Source organism: Pimephales promelas, chromosome 7 (genome assembly GCF_988280905.1).
Source record: "Pimephales promelas chromosome 7, fPimPro1.hap1.1, whole genome shotgun sequence".
Lineage (NCBI taxonomy): Eukaryota > Metazoa > Chordata > Actinopteri > Cypriniformes > Leuciscidae > Pimephales > Pimephales promelas.
The window spans coordinates 18,310,280-18,336,968 of record NC_142775.1 but is presented as its reverse complement, the minus strand read 5'-3'; the positions used below and the strand labels follow the sequence as shown (position 1 = coordinate 18,336,968).

The following is a 26,689-nucleotide window of genomic DNA, read 5'->3' as shown; positions in this document are numbered from 1 at the left end:
TTCTTCATTAACTTCATTCTTCATTAACATCCGAATTAAGTCCATTTATGTTTGTGTGGCACTCCTGTCCTTAATTAGACAAGCTTCACATTGATCCACTGCCAAAATGGAACATTGCAAAGTGGCAGGGAAACAGAGAACAGTGAGAGGCAGTCTTTTAGTCCACTCTAAATACAGTAAGTGAGTGTGATCTAAACTGAAGAAGATGAAAAAAAGGTGTGCCACTTCATTTCTTCTAAACCAACAAACAAAAAAAGACAGTAGAACCAAGGCTGCAGTTGTTTTATATTAAAAAAATTGAGTAAAAGCAGTAATATTGTGATATTACAATTTAAAATGACCTTTTCCCCTGTTTTGATATATATATATATATATATATATATATATATATATATATAAGCTGCAGTCCATAGTTTTTCCTCTGTCGCCATCTCTGTTTAAAATCTGCAGTTGCAGTTATTCGCATGATTATCAACTTTACGCGAGTTGTTCCTCGGCACGAAGCACTGCAGTAAATCGCGCTGATTAAATCTAGGGCGGAACAATTTTAGGAAAAAAATCGAATTGAGATTTTTTTTAACCAATATTGCGATTGCGATTTAATATGTGATTACTACAGTTCTTTAACTTCTGTATTATTCGACAAAGACGAGAAATAAGTAAATTTATAGTAGGGATGGGAATCTTTAGGCATCTCATGATCTACTTTTTTTTCATAATTAATATTAATAACAGTAAAAAACTTTGTGTAATTATACATATTTTGAAAAATAATTAATAAAAGAACACGTTAAGAATGTTAAATAGCCTAAGAATATAGCTTCAAAATACATAAGCTAGTAAATAAAGAGGCAAATATTTCAAGCAATAAACAAAGAGTGCTTTCAGTATTTTAAAGTAGTATGTCTGAACGTTTTCCATTCAAGAGCTGTGAGTGTCTTCTCAGTTTAGATGCGATTTTTGACAAAAAGAAAGCAGCCTTCTCAGCGATTTTCATATTTTTAATAAATAAGCCAACTGCATACCAAAAGACATAAATAATGCCTTATTTATTTGAATTAGAAGAGTATTTGTGAGGAAAATTCTGGCGGGCAAGACCACAAACTGCAAGAGTAATCATGATACGATGTGGACGGTAGAACGTGTGACAGACAGTTATATGAGTTAGTGATGGGAAGTTCGGATCATTTTACTGATTCGGATCTTTGAGTCTCGTTCAGTAAAATGAACGAATCTTTTATCGAGTCATTTCGTTCATTTCATAATTATATAATTAAAATGTCATGTTAAATATCCCATACATCTAGTACTTACGAAAATCTTAATTACATTTGTAAAAATAACATAATAGGGTAATGCAGCCAAAGCCAAAAGCAACTGAAATAACTGTAACGTTAGCTATTAATTAGTTGCTGGGTCTAAAGTTCAGGCTATGCAGTCTGACCCTGTTATAGTTCACCTCACCTCCTGATCCGAGACGTTCTTTGCTTTGCAACTTCATATTTATCAGGTTTGTTCTCCTCCTCTCATGTCTCGAGACGTTAGCTGTTGACTCGTCAGTGTCTGACTCTGATCTGTGCTGTCTGCTGGCCGTGCCATGCGATATAGCAGGACCGGAAAGATTAAAGATTAGTTCATCTCTCGAGTTCGGGTTCGGCCGGGTCCGAGTCTTTCGTTCTTCCTGTCAGTCCCATAGAGTCTATGCTTTCAGTACCGGAAAGGGGAATGATTAGTTCATTTGAGTCTTCGGGTTTGAGTCCGTCGTTCTTTTCTCACGTGGCCACGGGTCTCGCATCAAATACAACATTAGATTCGTATTATTGACTGCGTCTGAATATTGTGTTATATAGGCATTAAAATACAAATGTTCAATAAACATTAACGTCCATTATTCCTTATTCCTTATTATTGTCCCTGTCCGTCTCTTTTCTATATTATGCATCTGTGGTGTGTTTTATTATATATTGTACATTAATTAACTACTATTATATTATACATCATCTACGTGCTTGTTTGTAAAAGGTTTGTGAATTAGTTTGTAAAAAGTTTGTGAATTTGGGTATTCAATACGGTGACAATTCACGTGACTAAAGAACGAAGGACTCAAACCCGAAGACTCAAATGAACTAATCATTCCTCTTTCCGGTGGTCTGACAGCATAGGCTCAATGGGACTGACAGGAAGAACGAAAGACTCGGACTCGAGACTCGAGAGATGAACTAATTTCTGTTTCCAGTACAGATTCAGAATCCATATGTTGCGCAATGCGCATGCGCGGGTAACACAAGATGAACTAATCACTCCCTGAGACAACTCGATAGTCCCGAGTCATATTAAAGATTCGTTCAAAATGAACGAATCGTTCATGAACGACACATCACTAATATGAGTTAGATTTGGAATATAGTGCGAGTTGTGAGATGCCAATCGCCTCCGTGAGTCTGTCTGGCCTCTGCAATAACTTCAGCTGTGAGCTAACCTTATCCCTATTTTTCTTCCCCACACAACGCGTTACAAGACCTTAATAAACACATCAATCTTACAAAACATTGATGAGTCAAACAAGTTCTGTAGCTATACAAAAGCAATATGCTACAACTTCTGTAAAAATGAATAAATGAAATATAAAAATATAAAGTGTGCTTCTGGTTTACAGCTTTTTGATGATGTTGTGTTTTGGTCAGATGTGCCACCATCCACCGATTTACCAATCATGAAGTCAGTAGTGTTGCAGCATCCGGGGTGCCAGCTCTTCTCTAGTTACCACAGCTGCAGATACAACCGTGTGGGATAAAAAAAAAATGTTGGATCCTCCAGCCTACCTGGCAACCTCGAGTCAGGGGGGAGGGAGAGGGGATGCACTGCTCTACAGTAATTTGAAAGTGATTGCCGTACCAGATTTGGCCACAATCTTACATACGGCTCCTTTAAAATGAAATATGGGATCATCACACATAGACCATGCTACAGTACAAAGACTCAGGTCTTCAAGGTTACTGTATCCCAATGTCAAGTGCTGTATGATTAGCAGGTCCATCCATTATCTCAGCAAAACACACCTGCTGCCCACTCATGGTATACATTACAGCCAAGCAGCACTTCATCTGTTTTCACATCAACAATTCCACAGTAAATTCTGTATTAGTTGCTGTAACCGCAGATGTTAAGAAGTTGAGCTGGTGATCTAGACTTTATTTTGCACGAGAACAGGATTTCCTATCCAAAGGTTCTGATTAGAGAGTGGCTGATCAAATCAACACAGACGTTCAGTTTGGTTCATTTTCAGCCATAAAGCTTTAGACAATTTTGCAAAAAGATTATTCATGAGAAAACACTGATTATGTATTTTGAGCTCTGGAAAGGTCACAGCTGTAGCCTGGATGCCAGCCCGAACCCCGCCCACAAAATTTTTTGGTTGGGAGGTTCGGTCTGGAGTTGATCCATTGAGGAGTAATTAGGATTCAAATCATCGGCCCAATCAAATTGCCAGCATGGGCTCTCTACAATAATGTACAGATGATCTACAGTTACGTAATCATCACTTTATCAAAGAGTGCTTGGGTGGTCAAAAAACTTTTTTTTTTCTACAGTCTATGGGTTTTGCTCATGGATGACAGCAGCTGGAGAATTGAGATGTATAGATTTCGGTATTGCGTCTGTTGAAAAAGAAATCGACGGCCCGTTAATTTTAAAAGAAGAACAGAGAACTGCATGCAATCAAGGCATTTGTCGATCGGAAAGATGTGTTTGCCATCCTTCCTACGGGATTCGGCAAAAGTTTAATTTATCAGCTGGCTCTGATGGTCGCTAAGAAGATGGGGCACAATGAAAACCCTGTGGTCGTTGTGATTTCTCCTTTGGACACACCAAGCGTGCCGCACAAGCCCTCAAAAGTGAAGCCAAAACGTCTCGATCGCCCCCCCAGTGACCGGTCCTAGTATAGGTCACAAACCCCGCCTCCCCATGTTATTCAACGGGACGTGAGACCAACTAAACAATTAAATTATACTTCACATATCCTTTTTCCAACGATAGTTTCTGTCATTTACTATCATTATTGCTTTTCTATCACGTTGATGTAATTTCAAGTGTTTGTTTTCAAAATAAGTTTGTTTTTAGTTAGTTATGTGATGCTATAAAAATGGTGCTGTGACATCATGATTGACAGCTCTGATTGACAGGTTCTCTGTGCGAGGTAGTCACTGAAGCATCAACAGACGTTTTTTCATAATGTTGATTATGTGGTTAGTAGTTGTATTTACCTGATTTTAACGAGGTTCTGCAATCAGCAGACACCATTGGAGAGCAACGAAGCAGACAGAGGCCACTTAAAATCCCCGTGAAATCAAAATTGAACCTATTTACTTTGTTAGCGCATATTACTAGTCTTGTGGTGAACAATTAATCCATGCAAGTGAATATATATTAAAAAAATGTTTTACCTTAGTAATCTTTAATCAAAATCTGAAAAGTTACTTCCGGTCTGGAACGGTTTCTTTTTCTGATGACGTAGGTTTCACAGTTTGGGTGGGGAAACGCTTAACCACTCCCCTAAAACCGTTAGTTTGCTATGAGCGAGAGATGGAGAGGAGGAGCGCTAGAGTAAAACCCTGCCCTCTGTTCAATATTCCGTTTCACTTGGAAATACGTCACAGCACTGGAGAAAAATCGTTTGCAACTTCCGGTTCACGGGGACTTTAAGAAAAGTGCGGGGCATGTGCTTGCATTTGATTCAGGGAGAATGAGGGTGGGGCCTTGATTTCGCGATTTTCTCTGGTCCCGAAAACGCAATTGTGCAAACTCAAGTACCAAGATGTCAGCGCCATATCAAGACACCGACGGCTTCAGTTCTCTCTGATGGAAAAGAGCGAAGGGGCGTCGTCCATCTTTTTTTACAGTCCATGGGTCACACTCATGGAGGACCAAGTAAAAGAAGCAACACTCAATATTTTACTACTTCTTCCAGCGTGCGCGTAGTTAAGATCAACATACGTCACTTATTGCATTGCTCTGATTGGTTGTAGGTCTATCCAATTGAATGCAGAGTTTGTTTGTTTTTTTCCTGGTTCGGTTAAGACACGCCTCATAATCAAAGCCCTTTGGAGCAGTATCAAACTCGAATATGAGTATGACGAAGTCAGGCTATCACAGCTGATAAATTCTCCACACAATCATCATCTAAAGATGAAAACAGTTGAAGATAACAGATATGACGTGTCTTACCCTCTGTGCTGAGGCCAGGGCTTGAGGTGAATTTGGCCACATCCACAATCTTCACTGCAAACTGTTGACCCGTCTCCCTGTTGATGCATCTTCTTACCACGCTAAACGGCCCCCTGGAAAGGAAACAAACAGGTAAATAAGACTCCTGCAAATTTTGGGCTTATTGATTAAATCAATATCAAGACAGGATGAGCAATGGTCAAAATAATAATACTAATCCTGATGGTAAATGGGTTGTACAAATCTTTTGAATTGCTGAAATAAACAATTATTTTATTCATATACTCAAAATTAAAAATGAAATAAAATTATAGAGTGCATTATCTATTGCCAAGGCTGTCTGTAGAAATCGGAAATCGGCCAAGCTTGTTGTCAATGATGATGATCCCAAAAAGTTACAATTTTGGTTGATTAATAAGTCTGATTTATCAGTCTATGACTAATGATTGTATCATTTATACACAGATGCAAGCAGCAATAAACTACCCATTCTGTGAGTGAGCTAACAAAGATTTCCAGTAAAAATCTAGATATTTTCTAGAATCATACATGGATACTAATACACAAGCCTGAACCTCCAGTGCGAACAGCTTATTTACACTTAGTTCTTGGCGCCAGCATTATCTTTGTTTCCTCTACTCGCAAAATAATTGAGCTATTGTTGCTGACTTGATGTTCTGATCTCATCCATAAAAGTTGAGTGGCTGAAATGAGAAGCCTGCCCTCTTTCTAGAAATGAAGAAATGCTCACAGCAGCAATGAGAATGATGGGATTGCTCTGTGTGGGCTGAGTGTTTGAGGAACAGCGGGGAGTATGGGGGCTGGGGAGAGGTTGGCTTTGCGTGAGGAGCTGTGATCTGACTTCCCAAAGCCTTTAACCCTCCTCAGCATGAGCTTAGTGTTTCTGCAGGCCTGAAGAGAGATGGCAGCAGAGAGATCACTGAAGCAAGTTTTGCTTCTGTTTGTGTGCAGTGGGTTGATTGCCGATAGGCCTGTTTTCTGTATCTGTGCTACAGGTAGATGTACAATCAGTCGTTCAATACTTCAAAATAAATACAGACAGAAAGGAATGTGAAGGGGTCTTTTATCATCTTAAAGTAGACTATTGTCTATGATGACCATGTTCTAAATACACATTATCCCACTTTTATTCCTACCTAACGAATAAGCTTGTATTGTATTGACAAGGAAAACTTATTTGAGCAAATGACAACTCGTTTATTTCAAAACAGAGGAATGTTTTATTTCTCATAATGAAGCTTTAAAGGAACTTTGTGTTGGAATTTCTCCCATATAGCGGTGAGATTGTATTTTGCATTCAAACGAATGGTGCTCTCCAGCACCTACTGTAGCTTTTTTAAGTGCGCGTTGCATCTACGTTGGCCGTTTTCATGTACCAAAAAGCTATGACAGGATGTCTTCTAATAGCAGTTTGTCGAGTATTCCTTCAGTTGAACAGTTTTTTTTTTTAATTTCAAACAAACTGCAACTTGACGCAACAAACAAACTAATGTTACAGTATGAATTACTGACTGAAAAACATGAACTACTGTATTATAATTAGTAGTTTAGTCGCCTTTATTCGTTATATTTTCTGAAGTACGTGCATTGTTAGATATCATCTCTAAATTTTTTGGCGACAAGGATTTCTTCTCCTTTGGCTCAGCATATGTATGGTCCGCCATTAAAAATAACTGGTGCTTTCAGTTACGTGACGTAGGCTCCTAACGAAAACACCCTGTGGAAACGCATTGGCCTAGTACTTTTTGTCCCTCTCTGCTATTATAGTTTTTCAAGATGGCGGTACTACATGGAAGCCTCTGTGGACCTACCCGTCCCATGTATATAAAGATAATAAATTCTTTGTTTACGAGGATAAGTCAGATCATTGGCAGAAGTATTTGTACACCATTGAGGAGATATTTATGAATGACAATATTAATTTGAGATGATAAAATACTTAAAAAGTACAAATTGTCCCTTTAAAAATATTAAACAATAAAATAAAATCTGAAAATTAATGGTCAACACATGAATCACTTTATCCAAGTGTAAATCTTTTATTCATAGGACTTAGTTTCAAGTTTGTTTGTCATTTATTGTGTATAGTAAAAAAAACTAATAAACTGTTCCTCTACAGTGAAGAAAATGTGCTGGTGTGATATTTACATTGAATACACTGAGCTCAGCATGGCCACATTTTCAAACTTGACATTTATTATCTATATTATTGCCGGCGAGTCAGTAGGAAATATTTCACCCTCCTCCTCAGGTACGTAGGTTACATTTCATTACAGACGACCCAGTTCACTATGCCCTATAGATATCCAGACAGACATAAAAATAGACAGAATTTATGAGATATGTGTTGTCAGAACCTCTCTGTACAGTTCCTAGGTCAGTGCTCCGGAGAGAACACTTTCTGGCTGACTTCTGTCTTCCTGTCATCCGAGTTATCTTGCTGAACTGTTAACAAACTGCAGGTGCATTGAACGTGTGGAGGACCAAGTTCAGCACTGCTAGACTGTGACTGTGTCCAAAAGCTGATAAATGCTGCATTACAAGGTCAGAAGGTATCAAGGATTGTCCGAAGACAATGCTAGCTTAACTTCCTATTTCCAGAGATACCTTCATCTGACCAGTTTTTGAAAGAAGCATTGATGTTTCCTTCCCTGCCTTTGATATCCTACAATCCTGTGTATTTCGATCCATGACAAAAATAAACATGGCACATTTGCTTAGTTATCCTCAAAACTCTCTCTAATTTTGTTTTGTGAGGTGCGATTTGCACGCGATAACACCCTGACCTGTCGGCGAGCTCAACGATTTGCAAATCGGGCTTAAAATCATGTAGTGTGAACTAGGCTTTAGGCAGCAAGGCAACAAGTCAGCAGCCAAAGTTTTAGGATGCAGCCTGTGTCTGAAACTAAAAGCTGCTGCTTTGCTGCCCAGTCAGTCATTGACTAAACCGAACTTACCAAAGAACTTACAAAGAAAATATCAAAAGTAATAATTTCAGACCACCTTCCAAATAACTATAGCAATAACCGATGAACAAACATACATTAAAAAAATCTGCATTAGACATAAGCAAGTGAACATTCAAGTGCCAAATTTGAGAGAAAAATGTCTTTGATTGGACCATTATTCTACCTACAGAACTCAAAGAGATGCACAGACCTAGGAGATTGTTCATATCTTATAAAAGTGTGTGTGTGTGTTGCAAGCAAAGGACAGCATTAGGGCAGTGAAACGATTAATCGCAATTAATCGCATCCAAAATAAAGGTTTGTGTTTACATAGTATATGTGTGTGCAGTGTGTATAATTATGTTGTATATATAATTACACACACATGCATGTATATATTTAAGAAATATTTGCATATATATATATATATATATATATATATATATACTTCATATATATTTATACAAAATTAATATTATACATAAATATAAATATTTAATATATTAATAACACATTTTTCATAAATATATACATATTTATATATACAAAATAATTATACACACTACAAACACATATATTACGTAAACACAAACTTTTATTTTGGATGCGATTAATCGTTTCACAGCCCTAGTCACAGCATTTTTTGAGACCAAGCTGTGCTAAACTTTATACAGGACTCAGATCAGGACTGCAGTGCTCCCACATTCTTTCATTCACTCACATCTCCACAATTAAATATTTAAGAGTTGCAGCGTTTTGTCCTATGAGTCATGACTCGAGTAAATTAGTTTTTAAACAGAGCATTTGCTGAGATTTACTAAAAGCAATAAGCCACAAGGTTAAAAGGTCTTGTTTGGCACAGCACAATGAACGGAAAAACCATCAGTCTCACATTACATCTGAGATTTTGAAATAGACACAATGACTTGGCCGCCAATAAGCCAGGAAAATCAGGGAACTGGGCAAAAATCAGAGCTTGCTGTGTGACCGTTACATGATAAAAGAACATGGTTTTAATGTGTTAACATGACCTTACACATTGTCACAATATTCTAAGAATTGGTTTAAGATGATTAACGTAAAGAAAATCTAATTTCATGTCCTTACAGCAGTCTGCTGACCTTCAAGACTCTGAAAAACAAGCAGATGCTTCTTAATAAATAATACAATCTGCATTTCAAGCAGAAGTCTATTCTGATTCAGCTATAAAATTGCAATGCTGGCAAACTGGAGAAGAATGCAAATTGAAGAGGTGGTTGGGTGCTTAATATTATCAATATATCTTGCTAATATGGGTGCGAGAGGGGCTGTGTTTTCCCCAACACAAACTGCACGAGCAGATGGCGTGAGGCACAAAGCCGCTTACTGGCAGAGAGCCGAGGACCAGTCATGCGTAGCTCAGAGCTGGACTAAACTGCTAGAACTGTGGATGCATGACACTCAGAAGAACCATAACATCTGAATGAGCTTTATCTACTCAATCTGTCATGATCCTCATGTTGTTCTTAGTGCAAATGTTCCCTAGACGTTATGTAAATGACGTTACATACTGTATATAACACCAGCCAGAAATGCAAATAACATTTAGTTGCTCAAAGATGTCTCTTTAAGGTATAAGGAATATGTGCATTTATCTGCACTGTTGGAGTCATGAAGGAGTTCATTGACTTTGATAGCAGGCTAAATGGACTGACACTTCCATTTGTGGAAAAAAGTCATACTTATTGTGGAACATCGGTAATATTCTGTAATATAAGATTCAGTCTCAATTTTCTTCTCAAAAAAGATTTGAACAATCAGTATGATTTTTCATCTCTACAGTCATTGTAAAGTACCTTGCAAAAGTAAGAAAAGTCACAATAGTCTCTCTAAAAATCGCTTTTTTTTTCCTAAATAGAATGTCATTTATTTTATTTATTAATTCAAATGAAATATTTATTTTATATAGAGCATTTCATTATACTAGCAACTAACAAAAACAAAACAAATTGTTGCTTGTCAGACTGTACGAACTTGTCCCACTGTAGGATCTCAGTTGTCAATGACTACGTTTACATGCTGCCAATAACCCTTTCAAAACCGGGATATTAGCAATAACCCGGTCGCGAACGGCCATGTAAACACCGGCAAAAACCCGAATGCTCATATCCCAGATTTTAAAAACCGGGATATTATACCTGGGGTACCCCTTTTCTAACCCTGTAAACGCGTATCGGCATATCCCCATAGTGATTTGTGTTTTGCGTATGTTCTATTCGCAAGGAATCTTGGTCTTTCGTGTAGAGAAACTTCTCGGCGCATACAAAAATCCGCATTTAGTATACCGGAAGTAAACATGGCGAGACCAGGCGAGACACAGCACACCATATTTTTGGAGCGAGGTCAGTAACGTTACCAGCATCAAAGCGCAAACAAAGGCGATCGCTATCTGCCCCGAACTATCCATTATCCACGTGCTGCAGTTGTTCTTGTCTTTGGATACAGGAAGAAGAATCGGAAATTATGCATATTGCGTTTTAAGGTTTGTCCATAGCCTACGTCTAGACGCTAACCGCGTTTCGCCGTTTACATCGGGATATTGCAATTCCATGTATACAGGAGAAACTCTCTCTGCGCACGCATGTAAATGGGTTATTCCCAATGTGACCCGAATAGTGACCTCAACCCGACCATAACCCGAAAATTGGCTGCATGTACAGACTGTACGACAAGACGCCTTAAAAACGGACGCACGCATGAAAACTCATAAGTTTTATACCAATCCTTGACACTTTCGGTGACAGAGCGTTGCATTACTTGTGCAATTGAAATGGTGGCTAGCAGTGTTAATTTTGATTGTGAAGACGATGTTTTTTTGTCGAAAAATAAAAATAAACATTCAAAGTGAAGACGATGTGTGTGGAACAAGTGGTGGTTTGTTGTAGTCTCATTTCAAACTATTTGGATCATCATATTCAGCTCTCCAATTGGTTTTTGATTTGATGGTTGTCGTAGGAGAAGTTACTCAACTGGACTATGCGTCAAAACTTCTGACACTGCCAGAATTTCGTCTGAGGTAAAGTTAGATCACAAAGGTCATCATTGGTGAAAATTTCAAACTAGTGATCAAAGACTTGACTGAAGGAATCTTTTTATGATTCTCAACATTTATCTCAAATGGCCAAATCGTGGCCAAAATAGTACAGTGTGCACATGGCTTTACTTAGAAAAGCCAGAAACACTAAACTTTCTCTTTTTCATGGAAAAAGAAAAAGCATTAACCAGCACAGAGAAGAACATGTGAGGTGCACTGCTGTGCTGATTTATCATGGCATCATGAGAGCCTTTGCGAACCGAAGCGGTGCAGTAAGTGTGCATCGGCCATTCCCCCCCAGCAGCTGCTAGAGATGACAGGCACAAGCAGTGACATGATGTAGCACACAGCAGGGATGCCGTGTTTGGTGCCAGAAAGAACCAGGCAGATTAGATAAGGCCAGTGCAGACATGAGAACAGCGGCTGCAGGTCACATATGGATAAACAAGCCTGAGTAAACCACTTTACACTAAGTCGAGCAGGTGAATATTTTTATTGAAGTGTCTTTCTGTGCAAAAGTGCTGAACGCAGTGATCTTAAATAATGATGGACAGAGAAGATGTCCTCTGCAGCAGCGCATGACAGGGAGATATGTGTCAGCAGGCAGAAATATAAGGAAGGAAGGAAATGCAGAGTAAAAAACAAAGAGAGGTGACGCAGGAAGATAAGAGGGAAGAGAAAAAGATATAGAGGAAGATGAGAGAATCGGTCAGACACACAGCGGAGAGGCTGGCGGGGGAAGAACGCTGGTGTTTGTGACAGCTGGTATCTGTTACAGTGAGCAAGAGATGATGGCGTAGGTGTAGGGTTTCTCCTGCGGAAGATAACTTCTCAGACGGCATGTGTGCGTGGGTACCTGCAGGACACCTGACACCTCTTCGCTGGATGCTGGTGAAACTTGGCCACACTGCACTCAGAAAATGTAATTTTTCTCCTAGAATGGGACGATACAGTTTATATTATAGTATGGAGAGAGCTGCTGCAGGAGAAGTTTCCAAAACATGCCTTGATTAATATTGAGATCTTCAAACTTATAAGCACACAGTTAAAAGTGGTATGTTCTTTTGTCAGTAGCATGTGCTGTTTAATGCATTTGATGCATTTCTTTTCCTCCATACATAACTTGAGCTTTATGGTTGTATCCTTATCTTTAGAAATTCAATTCACATAAAGGCTTGTCCTGACAGTAAGCAAGTCTCCATTAGACTAGACGAAGATGGCCGCAAGCGTGTCAAAGAGGCTATAGAATTCTGTCTAAAATAGACAAAGTGGAAATACTTAAAAGCTCCCCAGGAAGTAGGAATTGAGTGTAATTGAGAAGTTTAATTGAAAGACAGAGCCATAGTTTGTTCAGTAAACCACTAAGGCAACCACAAATCAACTCATCTTGTGTTTCTAAGAGAAGTAAATATTAGGGCTGCAAGATACTGGGAATATGCAATATGGGATATTGTTGTTGAGTATCGCGATAACCATATTTCTTTCTTGAATATTTTTATATTCAGTTTTTTATCATTTATATTTAATGATCAGACTAAAATAAACAGGTAGGCAATATATAAACAGGTATAAAATATATTCTTCTAATCTTCAGAAGAATATCTCAGTTTTTTTCAGAAGGAGTTACACTTGCAAAACTTTGATTAATGGTTGTCTTTGAGACTCTGCTATTGTTACGTGGCCTTTCGTTAGCAGTTTTGGTAGATGTGGGCTTATACTTTTTGTAGTCTTCATAGCCCTGAGGCTGCGTTTCAGATGAGATGACTGTGAAGATTAGTTTCCTCTCGACTTGGTCACAATTTTTCTGCACGACTTGTTGACACTTATGTTCAAATATCACGTTTTTTGCGTGTGCAAATTTGTTAGGCGCGTGGCAAGCACGCTAAAAATGGAAGCACATTTTTCCAGGCCTGCCTATGCCACGATGAGTTGAGAACATCTCAAAATTTCAGAATGCCAAAATGGACAGAATGGACAAAAACCAACAATCAGCTTCGGCCTTTCTGTAACAACATCGAAAACTCGGTCCAAAATTGTATTGTAACTACATTGTATTTAATGTAGAAATTTGTTATTCTGAAAATGTACATACATTTCGTTCATATCTTAGACCATATACAGTGAAATTTATAACTTTATAAATACATTTTTTTAAATATATACAGAACATAAAAAAGAAGCAGGATCGAACAATACATAAATATCCTATATTGGATATTAACATGCAATAGTTTAAATCGCAGCAGCAGCTTCAGCATCAGGTTTGTAGTCCAAGACATTATTGTCGATCTATACTTCCGGGATTCTTCCCACCGGATCCTCGCTTTCGATTTCAAAATGGCATCTACGTGAAATCAGCGTATAGCTACTACAGGGCAGGTTTTTGTTTCTCATCTCCATAAATACATCTAGGCCCCGTTTACACGAAGGGAAAACGCAGATATTTCCCTGCGGATTGGCCTCTCATTTACACGAAAACCCCGTTTTTATCACAGAAAACGATTATTTCTAAAAACTCCGGCCAAAGTAGAGATTTCTGAAAACGCCGGTTATGTGTTGTCGTGTGAACTGGGAGAAACGGCGTTTTAGGTTCTCTCTTGTCGATTCTGAGGATTCTAAATTGGCTTGCATGGCTTTATCCTTAACCCCTACACTGCCGCCAATAGGTTTGGCGTAGATATGATGGCGCTCAAAGGCGTATTTATGCGGGTGTGTGAACGATGTTATTTTTGAAAACTTTGTGTAAACGTGGCCCTAGAAGTTAAGCTAATACAAGGCCTAGAAATCAATGAATCCTTTGCTTGCCTACTTATTCGTCATCATGGAAAATCGTCAGCGCGCAGTTCATGGTTGCATAGCAACGACAGACGTTTTTAGACACGATATGTGAACGGCCCCTTACACAGTACCTGCATCTGTGACACTTCTCAATTAAAGCCAAAATATTGCCATATTTCAGACGTACTGGCCAATCAGGATGTTATCGGTCTTATGAGGCACACACACGCAAGGTCTCTCGCTCTCTCTCTCTGTGCAGTGTGTGCGCTATACATGCCACGGTTGGAGCACAGTTATGTGTTCTGTCTCGTAAGCCTGCTCTTGTTCGCTCGCTCTAGATTCCGGGAGATTTTAACTAATTTGCAGGCATCAATATGCGGGAGACTCCCAGAACTTCCGGGAGACTTGGGATGTCTGAAATTAAATAAAGTAATTTATCACACCTCTCTGCAATACGGATATCGCACATACTATTATCACAATGACGATCATTTTTCGATACATCGTGCAGCCCTAGTAAATATGGGCATTAGAGTTATTAAAACAAAGGAAGAGAGACAAGAAGAACTATTCAAGAAAAATATGTTCGTCCAAGCATGAGAATCTTGCATAAATTAATTTGAACTGCTAAACGTGATAAAATTGTGGTATTCAGCTGCAGAACTTAAAAAAGGGCAATGCTTTACAATAAGGCTTAATTTTGTTATATTTTTTTTACAGCATTTATTACTCCAAGTTAATTTTTAAGTATTCTATTCATAATTAATTCATAATGTTTTCATTACATTATTTTTGCCATTTGGAACTTAAATATAATTTGAACATATTAAATACCGAATTCAACAATCAAGACCAAGAACTCATTTAATTTAACCAAATGTGGTTTAGAGTTTCAAAACCACTCGCACATAGCCTCAAGGAATTGAGGCCATATTCATTAGATGTGGATATGAAAAGGCTTTTTTCAACAGTGTCCAATTTCTTGCACTTTGTTTAATAAACTGCACTGTGCTGTACTGCACATAATTAACACAAGCACTCACTCCCGCTCTTTATGAATTAGCTGCCTGATATTTAACCGTAACTGATAAAAGGGTTGACTGATTGTGTTCACTGACAGGGCAGTAGATATTTCATTAGAGTGAGATGTAAATCTCAATGATTAAGACACTGCCATCGCTCCAACACATGAGTTTGAACTGCAGTAGACTGTGCAAATCATCTCCAAAATCGCATGCAATCTAGGCTAGAAGACCAGAAGAAAGGGAAAAAGTGGGGTTTAAATAAAAACCCGCTCGAGTGACTATAATTCAAGAAGGAAATGAAACAAAAAGGAAAGGAAATCACCATCTCAGTGGCTAATTTTATAAAGATTAGAGCCACTGAAGCCACAATAGAAACCGGATGATCTGCAATCGCTGGATGCAGAGGGTGAAAAGGAGGTCTTTGGAGAGATGTACGGCTTCGGCTCTCCATGGGAAATTCAGGAAGTCTTGGAGGAGTGCAGCTGCGCGAAAGAGCGATCAGTGCTCTGTGGATTGCTCTATGAACAACTGCATTGAACCAGGGTTTTGTTTTTTTTTACCGTCTTTAAGCAGAAATGGTCTTTATTTAAATAAATAAAACATTTCTAATATTACAAATATTAAAAAAAATAATTAACATAAATAAATAAAACTAAAATAAACAAATACATTTAAAATAGCATTGCTAAGACAAAACTATTTATTTCTAATTTGATATAAACATTAATTAATAAAGAATTCATAATTAATGCATAATTTATAACCTATATTAAAAAAACAAAAAACAAAAAACAAAAAAAAAACCTTTAAGCATGGTGTAGCCTATTTTGGATTCATGAAATTTCTTCTCACTGCTATATTCGAAATTCCATCATTTCATGGCAATATGTGATTAGATTTTTAAAGTGCACCAGACGATCACAAAAAGTCTATTATGTAATCATGACTGGCCTAGAGGCAACCGAAAAGAAAAGGAACACATATTCTCCCTTTCAGTTCTAACAAATCAAAATCACAATGTCAGCCAAGATACAAACACCCACACACGTTAGAAAGGACTTTAGAGACATGCCCGCCAGGGCAGGTGAGATATGTGAATCATATACCCTGCCAGTTTAGCTCCAAAAAAAAGGAAAGAAGAGACCCTTGTTCTAGAATCCCCATCTGTCCCAGGAACGTGATTTAAAGAAAGTCTCTCTGTGTCCTTACAAAAGGAATTCATCACAAAAAGAGGTCAGTACTGTAAATGTCATGTGTTTTACAGCATGCTCGTCCATGGCCCAGCGATATTAGCCGTCAGCGAAGTGGAGAAACAGAAGGGGTGTGTGAGGGGACATGCTGCAGTATTTCTGCCCCCTGCATCTCTGACAGCACACAACACTCAATAATCGCATACCACCTGCCTGCAAAAAACACACGTTTGAAAACTGGAGCGGCTGTGGAGTTTTTACTGACTGCTCTATTTGTGGTGCTGGTACAAAGAGTCAGAGACTGAGCAGCTGTTTCAAATACTAGCTAACTATCTCTCTGTGTCTTTAGGCCACTAGCATCTCAGGCAGTCTCATTAACAAAATGAAACCAAATGAGTGTCCCTCTCGAGTCTCGTGCTCGTTCATAATGGCAGTGAATGGAGACTAGAATCAAGCTTTAAAAAAAGACGTAAAAGTATCACAGAATGGACTGATGCTTCACATGTCGTATAATATGTTATGATTCATTGAAGAAAAAGAACAAAGTTAAATGTATTATTTAACGAAAATCCTCACCTTGGCCATTGGTCTTCTGTACACGACTATGCAACAATAGCGCCACAGTTGAGGTCACTCCGACTCACCCAGAAAAAGCAAACAATTTGTGAGAAATCAAGACTAAGAGAAACGTGACACGAAATACAATCCATGTGTTTTCTACTCTGAGGTGAATATACAAGTTCTGATCATTGTATCACGTTCTGTTCTGTCAACACTGTCATTCTGACTACCGGAGTTCAGGTCTGAAGGTATTCAACTCACTGAAGAAAGTACGCAGAGACATTATTTTTGTATTAATAGGGCTATTTAATTTAGCATTTTTTTGTTGTCTTAATTTCTCACAACTTTTGTGCTTTTTCTGGGCAAGTCGAAGTGAACTATGGCGCTAATGGAGTTTCACGAACACACACAACATTGCATAGCCGTGCACAGAAGACCATTTTTCCAAGGGGTTTTCAGCTGTTAGGCCTTGTTAGACTAATAAAATGAAAAGTAAAATAACAAAAAAAAAATAAGTCTGATTTCCTTATACTATATATAAAAATCACAAACATCATGCTTGTGAATAAAATAATTGTAAATGAAGTTTATCAATCTGTAAAATAAAATAAAATAAAAAATGATCACAATAACTTGAATCCAATGAGGTCTAAATTAACTTTTAGATTTTTTTTTTATCAGATGCTTAAGGTGGCATCTTTTAACTTAAAGGTAGGTTCATATGTTGACGACTCCATTGGTGTAGACCATCTACAAATTTTAAATTTAAATAAAATGTTAGTTTACAACTCCATCTGTTTGAACAAGAAAAAACAGCAGTGATTTGGTTTTTATTTTAAAATATTTCAATGTATTCTAGTTAAAAAAAAGAACCTGAGTAACACTACTTTAGTCCTCACAAGTAAGCTTTTGAAACAGGAAAGAAAAAAAAATCAGTTTTTGATACTCAATACTAATTTAAATGAAAAATAATTAATGTATAATTCCTGCACTGGAGAGACTTGGTGGTTTTCCAAACAAAGTTAAAAAGATATGTAGTATCGGTATCAGCATCAGCCAAAAGAAACGAGTTGAAAAATAATTATCAGCATATCAGAAAAATATCATCATATCAGCAAAGTTCTAATATAATGCATCCCTACAATGTTTTTTTAATAGAATTATTAAATAGGATTTTACTTCCAGAACCTGACTTATGTTATTAAGCTTCTTTGAACACACAAACAAAGATCGAATTCTATTAATATTTTACCTATTTAAATAACAATCAAACTTTAATCTTGGACAACCATCAGGAACTTACTGTACATGATGACTAAAAAAACTGTTTAGCAAGATAGTCAGAGTGTGTAATTTCAGAAAGAGTGTTTCAGGAACACTACTGCTGACAGCACTACTGCTTTAATGCTGGGAATGCAGCAAATCACATGCACTAAATTCAAATTTGCATTCACGCATTCCCTCCCAAGGAGGGGAAAAATAAAATCAAACATTACTTCTGACGAGAGAGAGAGCAAACATTTGGGAAATGAAGCCTAAATGGAATTTATAAGCATATTCTGCAGAATAGAGCAGCTAATTTCTTCTTCTCCTCCCCTCAGTCTCTTATCAACAGTCTTCTGGGCTCTAACACTCACAGCATACACACAAACACATGCCTCAACCCTCTTTACAGTCGTAATTGCATGCATGAAAACAAAAAGAAGGATGCATTCAAAAACTGCATAAGTCCAACAGTTGTTATTGTCAAAAGAAGACCACCAACCACAGTTTGAGATGGATTACCTGGCTGGCATGAGATCAAACATCTTTATTTCTTCTCCTTTTGGACAAATGGAAAACAGTATGCACACCAGTGTAAGAAGACTACTAGATTTTACAGTTCCCCATTTCGAAAACAGTTTAACCCCTGAATGTATTTAGTGTAATTTATGTTTAATGCTATTTATCTCCGTCACCCAAATCAAGATTATGGTTTTTACCAATAAGTACTTTTCTGAATACAACCAAATAATGGGTCTCATTCATGAAACATTCGTACAGTAAATATACGAGTAAATATGAGAGTGATTTGTGCGTAAAGAGAACTTCCTGAAAGCTCTTCTCCTGATTCATAAATACTTCGTAAATGTCAGATGTGATAGTGAACCATGTGTGCGTGTTAATGAACTCCAACCTGTCATAAATGGGATGCACGTGCACGTTCATTCTCAATTATACCATAAATCAGGCCCATTATATACGACTGACATTTATATGCATATAATAACATGAATGCGAATGAAAAAGAAAGATTTCTCACACTGTAAAAAATATTTTCAAGATTTGTTATCACAACATATTTTCTTTTGTCAAGTCAACTTTATAATAGATAACTTATTATTTTGAGTTTCTGATGGTTAAATTAATCTACTTCATTGTATTAACTCACTTTTTCCCAGTTCAATCAACTTAAAATTTAAAGACAACCCAGGTTACTTACTTTTTTAAGTTAAACCAACAAAAAATTTTTACAGTGTAGTAATCACAACATTTTTTCTTTTGTCAAATCAACTTAAATAATTTATTTAGTTGAGATAACATATAATTTTGAGTTTCTGATGGTTAAATTAATCTCCTTCATTGTATTAACTCACTTTTTCCAGTTCAATGAACTTAAAATTTTAAGGCAACCAGGTTACTTACTTTTTTAAGTTAAACCATCAATATTTTTTTTACAGTGCAGAAATTGAAGTTTTATTATCACAAGTTCATTCAAAATGCCACATTTTATTTTCAAGCGTACATAGTGGCGCATCAGGTCCTGAAAAAGGAAGCTTGGCAGCATATGCAGTTAATTGAGTTTCATCTGTCAATCGAACAGTCCCAGTGAGAAGAAAAATGATTTGACATTAAGCTTGACAGCAAAAAACGAATTAGTTAACTTCGGAAAAATCGTATTCAAACTGGAGAAGGACCGCCATCGATCACCAGATCTGCTATTACTGGCTCTCATAATAAAAGTAAAAAGAAAAAACGTATGTAATTACTATATAAAATATTTTTTTTTCAAAATGCTGTTTAAATATGTACCCATTGGTGAATTAAAATGCAGCCTTATTAATGAGCAAAACGTTCGGATGTTAAGCGCACCGTTTACACGTGGCTGGGAGCAGGTGTAGATTTCTTGCGTACCAACTAACATTTGGAAAATACGAACATTTTAATGAATCCGAAAATTTACTCCAGAACCATTTTACACACGATATACACACAAATTCGTTCTGCTCGTGTTTCATGAATGAGACCCAATGTGTGTGTGTGTGTGTGTGTGTAGTGATGGAAAGGGGTTGAGAGAAGTTGTTTTGTCACAGCACTGTTTAGCAGTCATGCCACCGCTCAGCAAGTAAACACACCAGCGATGAACATTGAACATTTATCTAACTTTCGTAATTATTTTATAGAGGTAAACTATTATCGCTTTATTGCCCAGCCCTATAAAAATTATAAACCATCATCAGAGGGCAGAAGTCATGTAATAGATTACGCAAAGTTTGATCACGTTGATAATTAAGAGGACTAAGAACTTTTCATATCAAATATTTTACAGTAACCTTATTGGGTTAATGTGGTTTTATACAAACAATCTCTCAAATTTGGCATGGAAGAACTAATCGTGCAGTTTATTCAAATTCTGATAGTTTAAAGTGGGAGAGATGTGTCTTCAGGGGATTTGTCAAGCATCCAAACTGGCAAGCTATAAGCTCGACATGGAAAGCATAACCGACAGCCTGAAATAAAAATCTAACAATACACTGTTATACCGTTTCAAAGAGATATTTTTTAAAGATATGACCTGAATTTCCTGGAGAACAGTTCAAATAAAATAAACGCCGTGAATATTAAAGATTTCTACATGAATCTGTTCTCAGTGTTTTCCTCGACTGTGAATGATTCCTCCAAGGTAATGTACCGTTTCCCTTGTCTCTTTGTTTTGCTCTGTTCTGACAATCTCCTTTCATTGGCGGTTTAAGAAAACAAGAAGTTGGCAGCATCACAGGAAGAGGCAATTGTTCAAAGACATGCTCAGCCCCGCTAACACACTGCTGCTGAGATTTAAGCAATAATAAACCGCCAAACCACAGAGGTACAGAGCAATAACCAAACACCTGCTCACAGTAGGGGGAAGACCTGTCCTGTCTGACAATCTCCAGATGGAGGGATAGACCTGATCTCAGCTTTGTAAAGTAGACAAACACTGCCATCCAACACCAAAACTATCTTGGTTTTCAGCAGAAAATCAACAAACTTGTGAGGTGAGCCTTAAGGTGAGCAAGAGATCAGAGTGACGAGCCTCTAAACTGAGACAGAAGTCCTGGTATCTGAGCTCCAGAGTACCGTAAATGTGCATACAGTAATAAAGCCAGGGATAGATGAAGAGTAAAGAGAGGGATACAGGGAGACAGACCGAGAGCAGGGGACAGCAGACAGACAGGCGGATGGATGCTCCAGGCGATCCCCAGGGGTCTGTGGCAGAGTAGACAGCAACCTTAGCTTCCATTAGAGGCACGTCACTCTGCACCTTTCCACCCAGACCGTGCTAATGATTTCCTGTCAGCGCTGGCCAACACACACAAACGACTGCATGAACTGTAGAAAGCACTTAGCACAGCAAATAACCGAAGATGATACATAATCTAGAATACTGAACAATTTCGAACTTAATTTCCAGAGACAACAAGAAGTGGAAAGGCACTAGAAAAGATGTCCAGTTTGTCATGACCTATCATGTTCTCTTGTTGACCTATCTTGTTGTACTGCTGCAAACTATACACTGGCTAGTTTCTCAATTTTTGGCCACGTCTGATTATAATTAGATACAAAGGGTATTTCCCTGTTGGAAATACTCAAATTGATTTGAATTACTTCATTTATGGTCTAATTCATCGCACAAAGACGAAACAAATATAATCTGTAATATAAATAAAAAATATAATATGCACAAATGGTTATTTAAAAGTATAATAACAATGTGTAAACTACTATAAAAGCGTGAGTAATCTGTGTGTGACGGTCCACAAATTAAACGAAGAGGTGAGTTCAGCTTCACTGGAAACGCATGATCGACAAACTTTAAACCCTTCATTTCAAACTATGCTGTGCTACAGTATATTCAGTTGCCTATTTATGTCAGTTTCACTGTGCTGTATGTAAAATTAGACTTTCCTTGTCTTTATTTGAAAAAGTATGATTCCCGTTGTGCACAAACTTACCAGATAAGTGCCCTTTTGGTTAAAGTTTACTTTATTTTTGTTCTTTTTTTAACAATTCCTTTATTTGTAAAAATACAGTAATACTATTACATAATTAAGTAACCATCTAAAGTATGTCTTATGATTTTACAGATTTTTTTTAAAACTAAAATGATTAAATATTAAGTAAAAAAGAAAAATATATAAATTATAAAATATATCGGCTTTATATTGCCGGCTTTATTCACCATTCTCGAAAAAAAAAAAAATCAACATTAGAAGACCACTAGTGATGATGCTCTCTCTATCTCTCTGCCTTTCACTTTCCTCCGTTTGCTGGTCCTCTAGTGGCCAGTTGGTGTCAGCAGCTCTTTATTGAGAGCAGCTGCCACATAAAGTACCTGTGCCAGCTGGGCACAACGCCCTGTTGGCCACAGCTGCCACAGCGAATCAGAAGGCACTGCTGGCAGGGCAAATCTTGACGGAGCAGACGTTGAGAGATCTGTTGTCCGTGCGGCTAAGAGCCCTGGGCTGCCCAATGCAGTGCCTGCTGTGCCTCTCCACAGTGGGTCGAGCACACAAGATCAATGTAGCCTCCAGCTGGCATCAACAACCTCAGTGGCAGGGTGTAGATTAAACACTGACGCCCAACTGGTAAACGATGGTTCTAAAATATAATACAAATGAGTAAAGCTAGTGAAGAAAATCAAATCAGTGGATTGGGTTAAAAGTAGTGTTTGTAGTTCCTCCTCTCGTCAACCTGTGAGATCGGCAATACGTGGATAATATCGTGTGTGTGTGTGGAGGGGCCGAGGGGGATCATTAACTTGCTTATTTATTTACTTATTTATTTGATTATTTGCTTTTACTTCGTTTTACAATCACGGAAAATTTTTTTTTTTCCAAGCAAAGCACTATTTCATGAGCAAAAATTATTAACAAATCGGGTAATTTCCCTGTAGTGAGCTAAAAAAAAAAAAAAAAACAAGCCTAATCATGTTTATCTAACTCTGAGTATTCCATTTTTATGTCTGTTGTGATGTTAAAGGCAGGGTTTGAGAAACTAGCAGAAAACTGCTATGGATTTTCAAAGTATCCAACAGAGAAACTCCCACCCCCTCCCTTCTGGGCTCCATCCAAAGCCACGTCCCCAAAACACATGAACGTGTGATGCCAACCACTCAGCTGGAGGATGCGTTTACTAGCGCCGAGCGGAGAGGAGCGCAGTGCATGGAGCGACATCACCTTTTTTTGCCTTGTTTGCCTGCGCTGACTGTATATGCCGGTACTGGTGGTACTGGAAATTTTGACTGCTCTTTCTCTGCCATAATTGTAGACTTCCTAGCTTCCGGCCTCTTCTCTTTCTAAATGAGCGAGTCAACCCGGATGCGCGCATGTGGGCAGCTCCTGCAGCAGCAGGGGTGGTAGCCATGGTACCGAGGGAGAGTGACAGTTGCCCAGCCAATCATTGCATTCGTTCCGAATGGAAAGAGTAGCTGTGTTAATTGCAGCCCTGAAAGGACTACAGGCACTCGATCTTTATACTCTCCTTTGAGTACTTACATTTTAGATATGTATTGGTATATAAAGACAGTTTAAACAAATTTGGAAAAAAAACTGCCTACCCAGCTTTTAAGAAAAGCATTAAAAACTGAAGAGCTACGCTCGTTTCACACAAACTCAGTTTGCAGTGCGTATGTGGTGAGTATTTTTTTTTCAGTTGGCTACCCATGTTAACAGGTTAGAGCTTTCACTGATTCAAAAGATTTATTTTATTAAAATTTAAACGCAAAAGAAAAGGCATGAGTTGGCTGTTTTTGTCAATTTTAAGTATTAATTTAAAATGTTTGCGATTTTAAGTACATGGTTAAATATTTGACCACTTGCTAGAGCAACTTAATATAGAAGTAATGCATGGAATTATAGGCCTATATTGTTTAAATTGTGTTTAAACGTGTTCAAGTTTGTATATGCGTACAAAGAGAATCGCAATGCTGACAAAACTCTTTTTTTTTAATAAAAGTTGCTGCGTAACTTCTGGATTTGAAATAAATATAGTAAGTATGTTTGTGGTAGCCTGCAGCCGCGGATCAGTTACGCACTGCAAACGCCGCAGCATATGTGAAAGCATTTATAGCACGTGCTACACACCGCAACACCCAGCGCATACGCCCTGCACACAGAGTATGTGTGAAACGGGCGTTAGTTTTTCAACATGTCATGGGAACTTACAGATGCATACCATAATAATTTTTTGGGTCAAGAAAGAGTTTACAATATATTTCCTATCGACCGCAAAAAGCTTGCTCAGCCTGGATGTGCTTAAATGCACATGCTTTCCTGTCATATAGCATATCACATGTATGCACTTCGATGAGCCCAACGCAGGTTAATGTGTTTGCATGCCGGGAGAAACTGGGGATAGTAATCAAACACTGCACAGTCTTTACTGCATAAATTATAAATTAAATATGGAAACCTAATCCTTATTATAGCTACAAATGTTATTCAGTCAAGTGCAGTGTGTGATTTTCTCTTTTTCATTTGTTCTTTGATTATCCTTAATGACAAACAGCACAGGTTTATTAGGCTGCTGTCACTTTAATGGACAGTTCACCCAAAAATTTACATTTTGTCATTTATTCACCCTTAAGTTGTTCCAAATCTGTATGAGTTTCTTTCTTCTGTTGAACACAAAAGAAGATATTTTATAGAATGTTGGTAATCAAAAAGTTGGTAATCAAAAAAAAAAAAAAAAAATACAAATATATATATATATATATATATATATATATATATTTATATATATAACAGGAAACAGAAGAAAGAGAGATAAAGAGAGACAGCCCAGAGCCCACTCCACTGGAAATCAGAGACAGTTAATCTGTCTCAACCCTTCACAATGCAATCAGACTCAAACTTTCAATTTTCGCTCTCCATGTTGCGCTCAGCAAGAGAAACAGAGCAGTGGATTAAACAAGACATGATGACACTGAGAAACAACCAGAATGCACACTCACTTCAGTGTTTAAGATAGTCACAAATCTTGTCAAGAACATTACAGTTCAAAAGAAGAAAACAATAATTGCACTAGGGGCTATTCATATAAAAAAATATGAAAAATAAATAAATATAGATATTGATTTAATAATACACATATATAATAATATTGTAAATAATCTAGCAGCAGTATCTGGTTGACATTCTGATATAGTAGGTGGAAGAATTGGCACCCTAAAGGGAACACCTGATATTTGTGTTTTATGTCTTCATTTTATTACCAGAAAAAACATAACAAAATTTTTTTTTCATATATATATATTTAAAATGTTGTATAGGTTTAATGATTCATAATAATTTTTTTAATTAATTAGACATGCTTTTTGATTTTGAAGAAAAAAAACTAGCAGGTTCTGCGGTTGCTGTTTTTGGCGTATGCCTACCAAAGCAACATCATTGCCACAAAAACCAATGCAGATATTCCGGAAAACAAAAGAGCGGCATAGGACACACAAATCGGATTTGAACAGTTGTGATGCACGGTGTGGACATTTAATACTTTTAGATCAGATTCCAATCGGACACATAAATAATTGGATTTGGGCTGTCAGTGTGAACGTAGCCTTAGAGGTCACAACTGTGTCAGAAGAACCACAGGCTCAAAGTGCTTATCAGCTCACCAGAGGGCTGACTGGCCACTCATTGACATCTAATCACATTTCAGACTCTCCTGCACTGTAAATGAAGAGTAAATAACAACTATTAACTGTTAAAACTAAGCTGAATACGCTCCAGTTCATTATTCCTTGTATCCTTCATCTGTTGTCCATCACCACAGGTGTCCCTCCTTTACATGACAGCATAAGGGCATGTGAGTTGTGTGTGTCAGTATCGTTACAGTATAAATGTACAAGAATAGACGCATAAAAGTACACCCCATAGAATACAAAAAATAGCAATAATAAAGAAGTATGTGTCCAAATTTAAAAAATACCATATTATGCATGTGAACGTGTGACCTGCCTTGCCATGACCCAAACAAGCAGTCTGTATTACCCCATAGTCTCCACCAAGAAATATTTATGAAGCATGCAACTCCATTTTTAAACATTACCATCCATCTGCTCACTGCCCTGCTGACACTCTAATCACATTTCCAATTCCAACCCTCCACCACCTTACCACTCCTCACTGCAAACCTGTTTCCTTTCTTCTCTGGAAGAAGGCCAGAGGAACAGCATTTCATCCTGTGCTTCAAACACGCTCAGTATGTGTATTTGGCTCGGTTATCGGTGCGAGCGAGAGGTTTGACTCAGCGCTTTAACCGCTCACACACATTTACCATTTTTATGCTATCCTGTATTAATCTTACAAATCCCCTTACATCTGGCTTCCTGTTATACATATGTGTGTGTGAATGACACTGGCTATGTCCCAAAATCAAGTGAGCTGTCGACCTAGATGGTTCAGAACCTCACTAGGTTCTGAAATGCAGCCGACACTCCCTGATCTCCAAGAGAGATAAAATTAGGAAGAAACAGATTAAATCAGTGATGCGGTATGTGACGGCTGAGAGAGTCATAATGCCCTCCGGTCATTCTCTCAAAGGACTTATGCACAAGGTTCCTCAAACTGTATT

The 26,689-nt window shown here is 37.7% G+C and overlaps 1 protein-coding gene across 19 annotated transcripts in view; it reads right to left on the bottom strand.

The window, feature by feature from the left end:
- Window positions 1-26,689, bottom strand: part of caska (calcium/calmodulin dependent serine protein kinase a) — a 174,708-nt gene that overhangs the window by 80,646 nt on the left and 67,373 nt on the right. For all 19 annotated transcript variants that reach the window (XM_039678090.2, XM_039678093.2, XM_089133162.1 and 16 more), the window contains exon 2: window positions 5,224-5,336. In XM_039678090.2, the coding sequence (XP_039534024.1) occupies window positions 5,224-5,336 (113 nt within the window). The remainder of the gene's footprint in view (window positions 1-5,223; window positions 5,337-26,689) is intronic.